Source organism: Anoplopoma fimbria, chromosome 8 (genome assembly GCF_027596085.1).
Source record: "Anoplopoma fimbria isolate UVic2021 breed Golden Eagle Sablefish chromosome 8, Afim_UVic_2022, whole genome shotgun sequence".
NCBI classification, from domain to species: Eukaryota; Metazoa; Chordata; class Actinopteri; order Perciformes; family Anoplopomatidae; genus Anoplopoma; species Anoplopoma fimbria.
This window is the reverse complement of record NC_072456.1, coordinates 16146471-16162052: the sequence shown is the minus strand read 5'-3', so window position 1 is coordinate 16162052 and position 15582 is coordinate 16146471. Positions and strand designations below refer to the sequence as shown.

General features: G+C 37.5%; 1 protein-coding gene across 3 annotated transcripts; it reads left to right on the top strand.

Moving 5' to 3' along the window:
- The first annotated feature begins 273 nt into the window (after nt 1–273).
- Nucleotides 274–11118, top strand: dynlt2b (dynein light chain Tctex-type 2B). 3 transcript variants are annotated; one of them, XR_008531369.1, is made up of 6 exons: nt 274–409; nt 599–732; nt 1648–1717; nt 3242–3305; nt 3406–3535; nt 10538–11118. XR_008531369.1 is itself a non-coding variant. In XM_054603133.1 (6 exons), exons 1-5 carry the CDS (start codon nt 363–365, stop codon nt 3451–3453), a joined length of 363 nt encoding a protein of 120 aa, XP_054459108.1. In that variant the 5' UTR covers nt 274–362; the 3' UTR covers nt 3454–3500; nt 10538–11118. The 3 variants fall into 3 exon arrangements, 2 of the variants coding, with proteins under 2 accessions (XP_054459108.1, XP_054459107.1); XM_054603133.1 differs by having other exon boundaries at nt 3406–3500; XM_054603132.1 differs by lacking the exon at nt 10538–11118 and having other exon boundaries at nt 3406–4418.
- Nucleotides 11119–15582: the final 4464 nt, after the last annotated feature.

Genomic DNA, 15582 nt, shown 5'->3' with positions numbered 1-15582 from the left:
TCAACTACTTTGAAGAATCTAAAATATAAAACATATTCTGGTTTGTTGAGCATTTGTTTGTTTACCACATAATTCCATATCTGTTCCTTCATAGTTTGGATGTCTTCAATATTAATCTACAATGTAGAAAATTAAATAAATAAAGAAAGAAAGAAAAACCATTGAATGAGAAGGTGTGTCCAAACCTTTGACTGGTACTGTATTTCAAAACAAAACACAGTAAAAAGCGTATTTGGCGTACTCTTATTTTGAAACCGTAAAGTTGGAAAATACGTCGCTATAGCAACGGATGCTTATTAGCAGCTGTGTGACTTCTTATTTCCTCTTCCTTGTTGTAGCTAGCCTTGTGTTATTGACATGCTATGGAGGGGTCCGATACATACCTCATACGACCCAATCACCAGTACAGGTGAGTTGGTCAAAGTCTTACCGTCCGTACATTACAGGTGGCTCTGGTTTAGCCCGCTAGCTTAGCTTAGCTTAGCTCATTGCTAACTGTGTCTTGTAAGCTAAGTTAGCCACTATTCAAGGGAGACTGATCAGTAGTCAGATTTTTACTTAATATCCCTGCTTTGTGTCTTGCTGTCTGACCTCCCAGGTTTAAGCCAGCCATTGTGAAGGAGTGCATTCGTGACATTGTGAGGGACCGACTGTCAGGGATGAGGTACGACCCAGAGGAAGTCCCAGAGCTGTCCAGTTCACTGGCAGAAAGCATCAAGGACAAAGTGAAGAGTGAGTGATGAATCTATTTTCTACCTCTGATTTTAAACTCAGAAGGACAGAGCATCCAAGTACTGTTGTACATTTCAGTTGTTGTTAAAAATATTAAAGAAATATAAGTCAAAAGTGTCTTCCAAATACATATTTGAACAGTAAGAAAGCATAAGAAATATGACTCAGTTGTGTTAATTCACAGTCTGATTTAATATTCAGCATCAATGACAACAGGACCGTAGACTGACTTTTGCAAAATGTTGAAAAAAAAGTAACATAAACAAAACTAGATTGTGGAAAAAAAAGCAATGTCCTTTTGGTTTAACCTACAGTAGCAGTCAAAAGTTTGGACACACCTTCTCATTCAATGTTTTTTCTTTATTTTAATTTTTTTCTACATTGTAGATTAATATTGAAGACATCCAAACTATGAAGGAACACATATGGAATTATGTGGTAAACAAACAAATGCTCAACAAACCAGAATATGTTTTATATTTTAGATTCTTCAAAGTAGTTGAATGAGAAGGTGTGTCCAAACTTTTGACTGGTACTGTAGATAACTATGTTGCATAGAAGGTCTCACACATTCACTCTCCTCCTGATTGCCAAGGCAACGAACTGAAGGTGTTTTGCCAATTATGAAACAAAGTACTGCTTTTGATTGCTGTGTCAGTCAGTACAGCTCAAAAAAACCTTTGGAGAAAGAATCAAGTACAAAGTGAACGCAATAAGAAATATAGCAAGAAGATTTACACTGAAGAAACAGCATAAAAGTAGATTTTTGTCTTTACAAATATAGTCAACAATAGAATTTCTCCAATTAAAGATAATCGTACTAGAATTTTTTTTTTTTATCGTGTAGCATATTAGTACCCACTCCTGTATTGTTTCTGATCTACACTATTACAGCTCATTTCTCTTCATCAACAGATGCAGGGTTTGACAGATATAAGCTTGTTGTGCAAGTGGTAATTGGTGAACAACGCGGACAAGGAGTCAAGTGAGTGATCATTTGGTAGTGGTAAACAAAAATAGCTGTGAAATTTCTAAAACTAATATATGGGGATACTCTCTAACTTTGGTCATTCTTACCATCAACATCTGCTAAAATGTCACCAATTTAGCGGATGTGTGTAATTTTTACTGTGCACTTCGTTGATGCTCAAGCTGCAACATAAAAGAAAGGACCAGCAATGATATAATAGCATTATATTTATCAGAAACTATAACAGTATTACTGTACAGGGTTCCCACAGTCATGAAATTCCAGGAGAAGTTGGGAAATCAGAAAAACTTTTTTCCTGCTCTGGGAATGATTTGAAATTAACAGTATGATTTTAAAAAAGGTTTTAATTTTTGAATTCACATTGTTTTGTCTATTGTGGTCTATTACATTTGGGTTTGTATCTAGTTGGCAGCGGGAATGTCTAACAGTTAGCCTAATTGCAAATTCCTGGGAAGTGCATGTTTAATTAAGTATGGCTTTTGAATGACAAATATAATACATGTCTCAATTGAGAGGCAGACCCTCGTCCTGCTGGATGTAGGCTCTGCACCAAAACATTCGGACGTTGGCAACATGGAGGAAGCGGCTGTGGTCAACCATGCTAAAGGGAAAAAGCATCAAGACAACCAAAAGACCACCAAACAGACTGTCAGCATCTGCACATAATTCATGCTTGCCACAGCCAGGCCAGATAACGTAATGCTTATACCAGCATGGCAAGCATGGGTATAGCTGCAAGACAACTTAAACCATTGCCCAACCTATATATTGCCGCTTCAATTATCTGCTATCGTCTGAAGTGATGTGGGCATGATGCACTCACAATATTTGTACAGCACGTATGGTTACTCAGTACTCACTAACTGATCGCGACAGGATATTTAAACTACTTAAATAAAATCATGTAAATTGATTAATTTTTGGGAAATGTTATAGAAAAGTTTTGAAAGCTCATTGGTAAAAATATGTGGGAACCCTTTTTGTAGCGACATTTTTATTAGTGCTGTCCTACACATTTTGCTTGAATTCGTAGATTTCGCTATATGTTTGACAGCAGTAATTGTGTCAACTTAATGACACTGGAAATCTTAATTGTATTCAAAAGAATTAAGAAGATATTTTAGAATTCCAGGAAAAAAATCAATGATTGTCATTGAATTGACAATATTATTATTCTAATATTTCCTGATAAGTAGCCTTCTCTTTTGCTGTGTCACTACAGTTTCAAACTAGCATTATTCAAGCAATATATAATTAGAAGTAGCTACTGTGATTGCTGATATTAACTCAGCTCTGCTCTTTATATTTACATCATCGGTGTTAGTAATGTTATTAAATATCATGTTAAATTAAAAAAAGTGCTGAGGCAAAATGTTGTGGTTGTGAAGGTGGTTTGAGGTTAACATGCCACAATGTTTTATTTAATCAAAACTGTCAGATAGGTATTGATTCAACAAACTTATGTACAAACTGGAGCTATAAAAAAATAATCCTTGACTTTCTCATGTGTTTTACCAGAATGTCTTCAAGGTGTTTATGGGATGCTGACACAGACAACTATGCAGAAGATGTTTTCATGAACGTAGGTGCCTTTGTTCTGTTCATCCAGATATTGGGGGGGGGAAACAGACTCTTCAATACAATTTTTTAATCAGTTAAATGTGTTTTGCCTCTTGGTACAGGACAGCTTGTTCTGTTTGGTGGCAGTTTTCGGAAGCTATTACTACTGAGGACGTAAGGATGGATGACAAAAATCTTTCAGATGGAAAGTTGTGAGGTGAGATGGCTCACCTCCAGCACTTCAGGCCCAACGTAAGTTGATCTGAAGTAACTGTATGTAATGCTGCAACAGGAGATCAAGACAGATCACTTTCAGTGTAGAAGTTATTGATATCTGTATTGATACTGTAGTTATTTTAAGATGAAGGATTTACTGACTTGGCAAGATGATTACTGAAGACTGAGGCCTCTTGGAAAAATGATCAATTGTTTAGTTTGTTTGAAGTCTTAAAAGATTGAAAATGTCCCCCCCCCAATATTTCCAGGCACATTTTTATTGTGAATTCAGCAGACCTGTTGTATACTATCTGAATATGATGCAGCAAAGTGTGTTTTTGTATACTTTGGGTGCTTGACTTAGCACAGCAGCTACAGTAGAGGGCAGTATTTGTCTGTCCTTGTCAACATTATGACAGCTCATTACTACTGGAAAAAATGTAATCAAGCCCTAGTTTGAGTTTGACACCATGACTTTGTTATCTCTCGAAGTGGACATCTTATTCATCACAGAAATAATATAATTTGGCATTTTGAAGACGATAACAATGTTTAGGAAAAATGTTTCGATATCAAATGTCCAACATTGACTATAATTGTGAAAAAAAACCCTACCCACGATTGTCATAAACATTTGTTCTTAACTGCACTGCATTGTGTTGCATTGAGTATTTGTAGATCTACTATGGACGAATCAAATCATAATTGAAAAGATTTTAAAATGTCACACTGCTTACTTACACATTTCTAGCCACACGTCATTTTTTCGTTATAATATATAACAATAATATGTGTTGGGTTATATTTTCTGGTCACCTAGATCACCAAGAATTCACATTTTTTTTTCAATTGGCCATTATATTTCAACATTCATGATGTGCTGGAGGACTTGTGCCTAGCATGAAAATGAGAACTGATATCTGACACATATGCATGGATCTTTTGTTTTAATGGTTTAATGCCTGAGAAATACCAATTTGTACTTTAAGATATTAAAGCATTTTTCAATCAGATGATTGTATTTCAATATTATAGCTTTTATACATGGTGATGGTTTTAATTTTAACGTGAATTGGACTATTTTAGGATTTAGGATTAGGACAGAATTTTACAAAAACAGATTAGTCCCCTAGATGAAAAGTGTCTACTTTAAACAGCCTGTTTAGTGACTAAACTAATGTAATTTAATGAATTAATGATAGTAATCAAATGAGGATTTACCAGTACAGCAGAGAATTAAGACCCAAACCTACACCTCATTGATCTTTTCAAAAGCTTTCACATCAACATGTTTTTGGTTCATTTTCACAATCTCTACTGTCCTCATTGCCCTCCTCCTGAAGTCAACTGAATTGTGGCTATCAAGAGGTTGCTGTAATGCTGCTGTACTGTAGCGAAATCACCCTAGAGTGGTCGTTCTCCCAACACTCCTTTTGTCTGACTGCTCACCAGGTTCTACTCATATTGACCTTCTACAATCTGTCTCTAGATCTCTTTGTGTCTTCCTCTTCAGGCAATCTGTAATCTCTTGGGGTTTCAGTCAGAGATTGATTTGGAAATTGTTAGACACTGATCGCTGGTCAGCTCATGCATGCTCTATTTTTGGCCCCCACTAACACAATTCTCTATTCCCTCACAGTCATCCCCTCGGCCAGGACTTGCCCACAATTGGGTTTGTCACAGGTAATATGTCCAAAACATACTGGGACAAGTTATTAGCTGTAATTCATGGGAAAGGCAGAAAGGAAAAGGAATGCACAACATAAACCCCAAATTAGCTAAACGCAACCACTAACAAGACAAGTTTGTTTCATGTATTATTTTGAGGAAGATTATGCTCCTCATCGCTCTACACAGATCTGATGTTTTTATCTGCCCATATTTTTTTCTTTTTACTCTCTCAAGTGGAGCAAAGCCTTGAGTCACATGTATATGTCTGATGCTAAGTCTGTTTCATCACTTTTTGTTTTTATAGATAAATCCCCTTTTCTATCTTAGTATTTTTTCTTGTTTGCGCTCTTTAGATTTATTTCCGATTAATGCACGTATTGAAAATGTGCATAATGGTCAGCATTTCACAACAGAGTGAGTGACAACCCACTTCCGATAATTGTAATAACTGAATTATAAATCACGTGCATAGCTTCTAGGTTCTAACATTTCTATGTTGCTTAAAAAATGTGAAATACAAGGTATTGACGGACAATCACTGTTGACTAAAATGTTAGCATCAACAGTTAAAAGTTCATTTGACTTTTAGTTTTTTTAATTTAACTACAGTATTTGCAACTATTGCCCGTTTTCTGCCTAGCAAAGATAATTGAGTCCAACAGTAACACGTCTCGCAAACATTTTTCCCTGTACTTTGTTGGTGAAATTGAGATGTCTATCTATAATTAAGCAGGAGGTCCTTTACGGATTCATGTTTTCTGTAGTTATTCTTAGGTCTCTTCTTTTCAACAAACCAGGCCCCAGCTGGAAGACTGGATGCCTTTCACACAATTTATAGTGACTAATAAGACTGAAGTGAGCAGTCAAAGTGATCGAGCTTAGCTGAATCAATTAGTCAAATGGCTCGTGCTCTGATTACATATATTATATATTACATATATAGCCAAAGTAGATTTATTTCTGACTGTAAACACAGCTGAGTTGTGAAGGAACCTCTAGAAGCTCAAATATATCACACAATCATTTTGCCCATGCTAATTCCTACTCAAATATTCTATTTATTTCTGCAACAATTTGTAGTGATAAGCGATTTCATACAAAATATTATCAACTGCTGCAAACCCCCATCAGAGTATTTCTCCCCAAAAATCCTACAAAAAAAATCACGATTATTCTCAATTATGTGACTTGTAATCGATTTAAATTGCCTTTTTTTGTTTGCTTGTTTGAACAAAATCTAATTTTGATTACAAAATGAATTTGCTTTTCACATTTTCTTACTCTCAAAAGTCTCAAACAAATTGATTTAATTTCTTTCATTTATTTTTAATTTCAAAGTTTTTAAGTAATTTTGTTGGCTGACTACTACTGACGAATAGTTCCTATTAAGTGGCTTGAGTTGCATGCTCTTCCAAATAAGATGAAATAAAATAATAGTGGTAAAAAAATCACCCCCTTACCCTAACCCTTATAAACTATTCTGTGTAATAAGTGACAGTAAATATATATTTGGAGAGTGCAATGCCATGAACGTAAAATTATTATTTTATGAATAACAATGACGGAAGAGTAATACAGGTTGTATTGCGTTATAGCAATTCATGTGCAAACGAGAAAGATTTTTCATGGAACTAAGCAGACATCAGATCTTTCCCTGTTTATATGTTTGTCAATGAGCATAAGAAGGTCTGACTATGAGATACCTACTTTGACTGAATAGTGGGAATATGAAACACAATAGCGAATAAAATAATTCACTGTTTTTTGACTGTTGGCTTATTTACTCAGAGATAGTATTCAAAGCTCAGTAGTAATAGCTCTATACACTTTCAAATGCCCATTTTGTTTGTTTTTCTATAAAGAAATCTAGGAATTTATTGCTTTTCATATTTAAAAAAAAAAAACACAAATAAAAAAGGGATGAAAATAGTAATAATTTGCTGGTATTTGCATTATTGAACATTTTGTTTTTTTCTTCTTGATATTGGGTTTACTATAAACCATTATACAGATAAACCTCCATATGGCACGACAAAGCAAGAATGTCAGCCTGATCAAATTCAGTACAATTTATGGTCCTCTGTAAAACACATTGAGATCTTTATCACATTCAGAAAACTGTATACTTTGTTATCTTAGTTAAGCTTTACACTACCCCTTTGAAGTACACTGTATCCTCAGATTGCTTCTCTTCTCTTTCAGCAGTCTTTAATAAACGTATTCTTGAATTCTCTCTTAATCTGTTTGTGCAGTCTGTTGCACAGCAGCTCTTTACAATTCAAGCGGTGTTTTGATGTGGTTTTTAGATGTAACTGCACATTGACAGATGCTAAATATTGGGTTTTTGCTCCTCAGGGAGCAGTGATCGTGGTGACTTCTGCATAATCTCTCTACAATACTCTGCTTTCTCCTCCCTACCTCTCTGTTGTTTTGGAAGCAATGCTATGGTGTTTAGACTATGTAAACACCTGGAGATATAAAGCTCATTCCTCTGTGCCGTAGGGCTACTTTGCTAAAAACTGTTTAAAATATATTAAAAGTAACACCTTTGGATTGCTTAACATGTTTCTTCATTATAAATGAGCATGGGAACTGTAGTGTAGTTGAATTCAATGTCTCTTTGGAAGTCTACATACATGACCTGCTGCTGTACTCAGTAACTCGCAAAATCTGCATCTGAAAACAGTCCCAAACAAATTCACTATTTACTCCTGTTTGAGTAATGTTTGTTTAAAACAACAGTGCAAACCCATTTCAGAAAATGATTTAGCATTTTTAGAAAATTCAACTATATACTTTTTTTTTTTAAGATTCACAGATGGGTTGTAAAGTAGTGTTGTAGGCCGACATATGCTTAAATCATTAGGCAAATTATTATAATGTGCTTCATTTATTACAGCAATATAGCTTGTAAAGCCTTTAAGTTGGTAATTTTATATATTACCAACAAAAGCATGTAGCCTGCTAGCTATCCCAGTTTGTAAAGGGTTACAAAGGCAACAGAGTTTCATTCACAATGGAGGCAAAAGCTAAGTAACTGCTACACGATAATTATAACAATATCCATTGAACCCTTTTTTAAACCTTCCATCTTTAGTTCACAATTGTCCATTGCATGTTCCCATGAGCCTGTGTAGCGATGAAGCAGGTCTATTGATTTTTCTCCTGAGCCCTAATTGCTTTTCCGGCTTAAAGGCAACAGACTATACATGCCCTTCAAAACATAATCAACTACTCTGGATGCTGGAGATGCCCTTTATTATACAAATATGAAGCTGTGTTGTTGAGGGGAATATTTAGCCATGACACCTGCATGTGTCCTCCCTGGTTGTGTGCACCTGCAACAAGCAATCAGTGCTCAGAACAGTGCAATGATAATTAAACTCCCTCTCAGTAGATTTATTTATAGATCAGCTCCACAGATTTTCTATGGGGTTTAGGTCGGGGGACTGTGATGGCAAAACCTTTATTCTGTGGTCGGTGAACCATTTTTGTGTAGATTTTGAGGTGTGCTTCGGATCATTGTCCTGCTGGTATGTCCAACCACGGCCCATTTTAACCTTCCTGGCAGAGGCTGTTAGGTTTTCATTTAATATCTGCTGGTATTTGATGGAGTCCATGATACCATGTATCCTAACAAGATGTCCAGGGCCTTTGGAAGAAAAACAGCCCCACAACATCAAAGATCCGCCACCATACTTCACAGTGGGTATGAGGTGCTTTTCTGTATGGCTATCTTTCTGTCTACGCCAAACCCACCTTTGATGTTTGTTGCCAAAAAGCTCTATTTTGGTCTCATCTGATCATATAACCCGGTCCCATTGAAAGTCCCAGTAACGTTTGGCAAACTGTAGGTGCTTTAGTTTGTTGTTGATTGACAGCAGAGGCTTTTTTCTGGCAACCCTCCCAAACAACTTGTGGTGATGTAGGTGGCGTCTGATGCTAGTTTTGGAGACTTTCTAACCCCAAGACTCAACTAACCTCTGCAATTCTCCAGCTGTGATCCTTGGAGATTCTTTTGCCAGTCGAACCATCCTCCTCACGGTGCGTGGGGTCAATGTACACACACGTCCTCTTCCAGGCTGATTCTTAACATCTCCTGTCGCTTTAAACTTCTTAATTATGCCCTGATAGTGGAAATGGGTATTTTCAACTGTTTAGAGATTTTCTTATATCCATTTTCTGATTTGTGCAGCTCAACAACTTTTCGTCGCACATTGTCACTGTGTTCTCGGGTCTTTCCAATAGTGATGAATGACTAAGGGAATTTGGCCTGTGTCACCTCATATTTATACCCCAGTGAAACAGGAAGTCATGGTTGACCACTTAAGAGTTCCTAATCAAACAGGTGAATTTAAAAATGTAAAATATGACTGGAATTATACTTCAGTTAGATTGTAATCATGAGATTTTCTAGGGGTGCCAATAATTGTGACACACATGTTTTGGAGAAAAATATTTATTTAATGTCAACATTTCTTTTTTCTTTCAATAATTTTACTTCAATGAAAAGGTAAGATTTCTGTGAATATTTTGAGTGAAAGACCAAGAGGATAAACAGCAAAGACATTTTTTTCATAGCCTGTTTTGCTCATATTCACTAAGGGTGCCAATGATTCTGGAGGGCACTGTAGCTCTACAGAGCAATTTGGGCTTACTCCTGATAGCCATACCTCAAGCTTTCCACCAAACACAATTAGTTTGTGGGTGTGACGAATCACATCCTCTATGCTGCACTAGTTACTTCAATGCTACACACACAGACTCTTACTCCTTATGTCCACTTGATTCGGCTGTGACGCGTTTCAGTTGCACCATCGCTTCACTGCATCTTTGGCATTCTAATATTGTTGGGAAAGGTATCAAGTGGAACTTCTTCAAGCAGGCTGCTCTCCAAACAAGAATTTTCAATCTTGTTTGGAGTTATTTTGCTGACATTCTTGTGCTTTGCAACATATTGAAAACATGTTTGTAGCTCATTCATGATTGATAATTTGCTGTACTGGTTTGATCACGCCATCATATTTTGCAGTGTGGCAGAAAGGACACAGGCTGTAAGATATCAGAGAGAAAACAACATAGCAAAAAAAAAACCACAACTTTGAATCTAACTCAATTAAAAAGACATGTTAGACAAGTTACAGTAAACCGCTCTACTTTCGCTCTACTGTAAACACAGGGTTTGTGATTATGATTAGCATTATTTCTGATAGATTATCAATACATTTTTCTTTGAGACTGTTCGAGCAGGGTGTTACAGTTGCTTGCTTGTGAACGACAAGACACACAGACAAGATCATCTTGTAATCTTATATGAAAACACAAGACCTTTAACTCAGAGTAAAGCTTTTGTTTGTGTTCTTCCAGATGGGTCGAGGTGAAGGCTGTGTGTCTGCATTTACAATCTACTGATGAAATCTGTTGAGAGTTGTGCCTCCGCATTGATGAGGCCTTATTTTCCGATCTTCACCTCCCACTCGGGTTAGAGAAGGCTATGATTTTCACTGGCTATAATTTAGAGTATTTCAATGGTCCCCAATATTGCTCCCAAAGGTCTAGTGATGCCTAATCTTTTTTGGCAATTGGCCCTAGGGTTATAAGCAGCTGGCATGATTCAAGTCTTTACAGCTTGGGGTTTCGTTTTAAACAGTTTAAAGGTATTTCAGAGAAAATTGTCTGATAAATTTGAATAAGGGGTGTGCATCTCTTCCTCTCAAGATGATTCAAAATGTGTCTCGATACATGGTGTGCAAAACAATACAAATTGTATAATTAACTATGTAACAATTTGATATATTTTGATGTAGCATTTCTTCAATATGAACCGATTCATTGTACAACCTTGTCGTGCAATGTCAAATAAAAACCTTTTGACTCTATTCATTCAAAGTATTCTCATGATATTCAAATGTTTCCTTTACCAATGTAACTCACTACAAGACAGCTTGTAATTGTGTCCAAAGATTTGATTAAAATTTTGTTTTTTATCAATCACAGTTTTTTTTACTTTCTTTGACTTGGGAATGAACCACATTTATGTTTATCTTACATTCTTGTGTAGGCTTCCAGTTTATTTCCACAATTATTTTCCTCATTAAGTGAAAAGGCCAGGTTAGGACTAACTCTAGTGTGACTACAGTATGACTTAGAACTACACAATTAGTGCTTTAAACCCACAATCAGATTTGCTAGCAGCTACGAAACAAGGTTAAGATAAAGGGTTAGTGGTAAGCACTATGTTTATAGATACCACAAATCCTATTTATGTAGACTAAGCCCCCGTAGATGATATTATAAAGTCAGCAGGTTCATGCTCTTGGCAATCTCCTTTTTCTCTCGAATGAAGATCTGACAATAGATGCATGGAATGGTGTAGGAGTGGTCTATAGAGAGTGTTTGCTGGCCATTGTCACAGTCACAAAAGAGCCCAGGGCTTTGCTGCAGGAACTTATTTTCTGGTTCAGTGTGCTTTGCCTGGGGCTTACATAATGTGGAGAGAAGAACTGCAGGACTGCAGACCACGTCTCCACTATTATTTTCTTTATCACTGCTTTTGCAATCACAGAAACATGGTGGGTTTATGGCTGTATGAAATGGCACTGTAGGGCCTATGTTTGAATCTCAGAAAACTCCCCCTGATGGTACTTTTGTGAAACCCAAGAATTACAAGAGCTATATGTCTGTCCAAACTGTGTCATATTTCACAAACATGAAAATGCTATGTGGTTGCGTCCAAGCAGATAAGCTTACCTGATATATGATATGTTTCTGAATTGGTCTGGCAGATCACAATTTGCTGTCAATTAAAACGTACTGTAGATTTCACTAGTTGCACTATTCCAAATACAGTGCAGACATGACTTCATGGAGCCTAGTACAAAATAAATACTTGTGCTGCAATAAAAGCTAACAAACAGTACAGATAAAAATGGAATTATCAAGGTTTGGAATTCAGTATAAGCCAAGAATAAGCTACTAATGCAATTTTATCCTTGAACACCAGTTGATTAAAACCAACCAACTATTAGGACAGAAAACCACAAAAGGACCGAAACAAATAAATGTATCTATCACACAATATTTACCATTTACCTTTCACACCGCATTGCATTTGCAAGAAAACTGTGACAGCTTTGAGTCCCCCACAGTAGAAGAGTAAATCTGTATGGGTAGGGTGAATGAGCGCTTTTTAAATAATGTCAAGGAGCTAAACATGCAACTAACTAGGCAGCACCCTCGGGTGTGTCAGATGATTCAAATGATGTTGTCTTGTTAGACAAAAACAGCAGACAGGGGGCTCAGACATTCAAAACTTTTTTTTTTCTTTTTTTGACCTACGGGTCATTGTAACATTTCATTTCTTAAAATGAATGCATATGAAAATGTGTTGAATCAGCACTTTTGTCTTGTTAGTTTCAGGACCTGTTGACCTTATGAGTTTCATCAACAAGGAAGTTATTTGACTCAATTATTTTGTCTTTTAACTTCCTGTCTATGCAGGAGGTGCTGTGTAATAATTAAAATCGGTTGCTTGTGATCACCTTGTGCTGAATTCTAGAAAACACCTGACCAGGGTTATAAGATAACATGCAACATGAAACCTGTTAGAGCTGGAAAAATATTAGAAACTTTTTTACTAGAGCAGTCTGACAAACTTTACATACAGAGCAAATAAGTTCTTACGCATAGCGCCGGGATCAGCTGGTTGTTATTTTCATGGTGACTGATCAAAATGTGTTTTTTTTTATAATGTGCTCAGACAATATGATATCATAACATCACAACAAAACATAATGTGTGCTAAAACAATATTCATTCATCTAAAACAAAGTCACAAAGGAGGCTCATTTGGTTGGTTACACTCTTAAACAAAGAAATGTCTTGCATGCCGTGTTTATTATTGTGCAACAAGCTTTTACAAATGATACCATCAATAAAATATATATTACATACTGATGTGTAAATATGCATTTTAATTCATGTTGATAATCAGATCCAGACCAACAAGTAAAATATTCTTAATAATTTGATAACCCGGCTGCACGGTGGTGTAGTGGTTAGCACTGTCGCCTCACAGCAAGAGGGGCCTGGGTTCAATTCCTGGGCTGGACAACCTTCTGTGTGGAGTTTGCATGTTCTCCCTGTGTCAGCGTGGGTTCTCTCCGGGTTCTCCGGCTTCCTCCCACAGTCCAAAGACATGCAGCTTAGGTGCATTGAAGACTCTAAATTGCCCGTAGGTGTGGATGTGAGCGTGAGTGGTTGTTTGTCTCTATATGTCAGCCCTGCGACAGACTGGCGACCTGTCCAGGGTGAACCCTGCCTTCGCCCATTGACAGCTGAGAACGGCTCCAGCACCCCTGCGACCCTTAACTGGATAAGCAGGTTACGGGAAATGGAATTTGATAACCTGAATCATTGTACTGATAAGTTAGCATTAGAGCTCATGATATTTTTATAATTCAACTGCTACAATACTACAAAACAAAGCTGGTTGAACTGAAATTAAGATAGTTAAAGGCAAATTTAACTTTTTTATTCGATATCTGTGGAGAATGTTCAAAATAAAACAGGAAACTAATTAAGCCAAAACCAAGATCATGACAAGATCTTAACAAAGGTGATGATGTTCTTATGGACTCTATGGGTAAAAGTCTCCTCCAATCACGAGCATGCATTGGCCCAATTAAATTTGCCGTGCCTATCCAAATGCATGTGGACCTAAGGTGTGTATTCAGACACAATGCTGTATGCCATTCTACACCGTGTTGCGGAGATCTGTGAATTCCTTGGGGAGCAGTTTGTGTGAGTCGTCCATGGCTACATAGCAACAGCAGCTATAATGGGGAATAGATATGTTGTTCAAACTCTCTATACCAGGGGTCTTCAACGTTTTTCAGGCCAAGGACCCCCAAACTGATAGAGAGATGGAGCAGGGACCCCCTACTATATATATTGTATAAAATTGTGTTTTATATTAAGCTGGGCCTAGTGCCATGTATAAACATACCTTGTTATTGTGCATTCAATACTAAGCTATTCAAATAATACACAGGTTCATATATTCATGTTTTTATTTGAAACATGTGGAGGTACAGTGAGTAGGGAGGCCGTGCCACTGCCATGCATGAACACACCTGGTCACTGATACCAATGCCAATATCAACATTGTCTGTCAATTGCATGATAATCATGCATACAAGCTATTCAAATAATACACAGGGTCATATATTCAAATTGACGTTTTTATTTTAAACATAAATGTGGAAACGAAAATGAGTGATGGCCTATTAGTGCCACTGCCATGCATTTTTTAGCCAGGAATATCTTGCAAAAATGATTGCACAAGGATTCGTGGGTGAAGTAAATGTCGTTGTTTTTTCATTTTCACTTTATTAACTGTATCTTTTTTTAAAATAATATGGCAGCGTGCGTCCTCGTGTCTGGGATCTTAGTCAGCTGGGGACTGAATAGGCTCTCGGCCAATCACGGGGAGCCTGACAGAGCCAGCATGTAACATGCGGCCTCGTGATTGGCTCAGCTGCGATAGGGGCGGGGCCTCCTCTTTGAGGGACAGGTCCAGGCTAGTCTCACTGTGAGTGAACCGCGGCCGGCTGGTGAGAGCGAAAGAAATATTAAAAAAATATGAAAAATTGTCTAAACAACCAGACATTTCACGACCCCCTGCAGTACCTCCGCGGACCCCCTAGGGGTCGCAGACCCCCTGTTGAAGACCTCTGCTCCAAACACACCCACATTTAATCAGCAGCTGCAGCCAGCTGTATCCCCATTTGAAATATTGTGTCAAAATATTTCAGTGCCCTCTGTTATGATGTGCTGCTGCAGTGGTCATCACTAGCTGAAACAAACGGCAGAGACATGTCAGCACAGGAAGCAAATTAAGCAGACACCGATAAGGTCATCATCATCATCTGCAGATGAAGCCGGTGTCTCATCAGGGATGACCGTAAGAAGGGGCGGAGCGTTGGCGGCTGGGGCGGGCACCTCGGCAGCAGTGATTTCGAACTCTGACTCAGCGCAGCGAAACATCATATCAAAGCATTGGAAGAAATCCCACTGCTGTTGGCATTGGACCTGGGCCTCGCTTGGGAGGTAAAGCAGGCTGGTGGCTGTCCTCTTTGCATGGTCTACACTTACGCAGATCTTCAGGGGTTGGAGGAGAGTTATACCCATACAATCTGGTAAAGGATGTAGGGAATTGGAACTGTAAATAAATACACTGTAGGACAGACTTTTTGACATCACATTTTTATTTTTGGATTAGCAGACATACAGTAGCTGTCAGATAATGCCACTACAGTATACCAGTGTGCCTGAAATCCTAGTCCATCATATTGTTTAAAAGCATCTGAAAGTCATATTTGTCATACTTAAATAAATGGTCAGCATTTCCC

Bases quoted from the DNA above. Each gene is read 5' to 3' on its own strand.
- dynlt2b (XM_054603133.1), top strand. From the start codon at position 363: ATGGAGGGGTCCGATACATACCTCATACGACCCAATCACCAGTACAG. The intron at 1,718-3,241 runs GTGAGTGATCAT...GTGTTTTACCAG, and splicing joins CAACGCGGACAAGGAGTCAA to AATGTCTTCAAGGTGTTTAT. The intron at 3,306-3,405 runs GTAGGTGCCTTT...CTCTTGGTACAG, and splicing joins CAGAAGATGTTTTCATGAAC to GACAGCTTGTTCTGTTTGGT.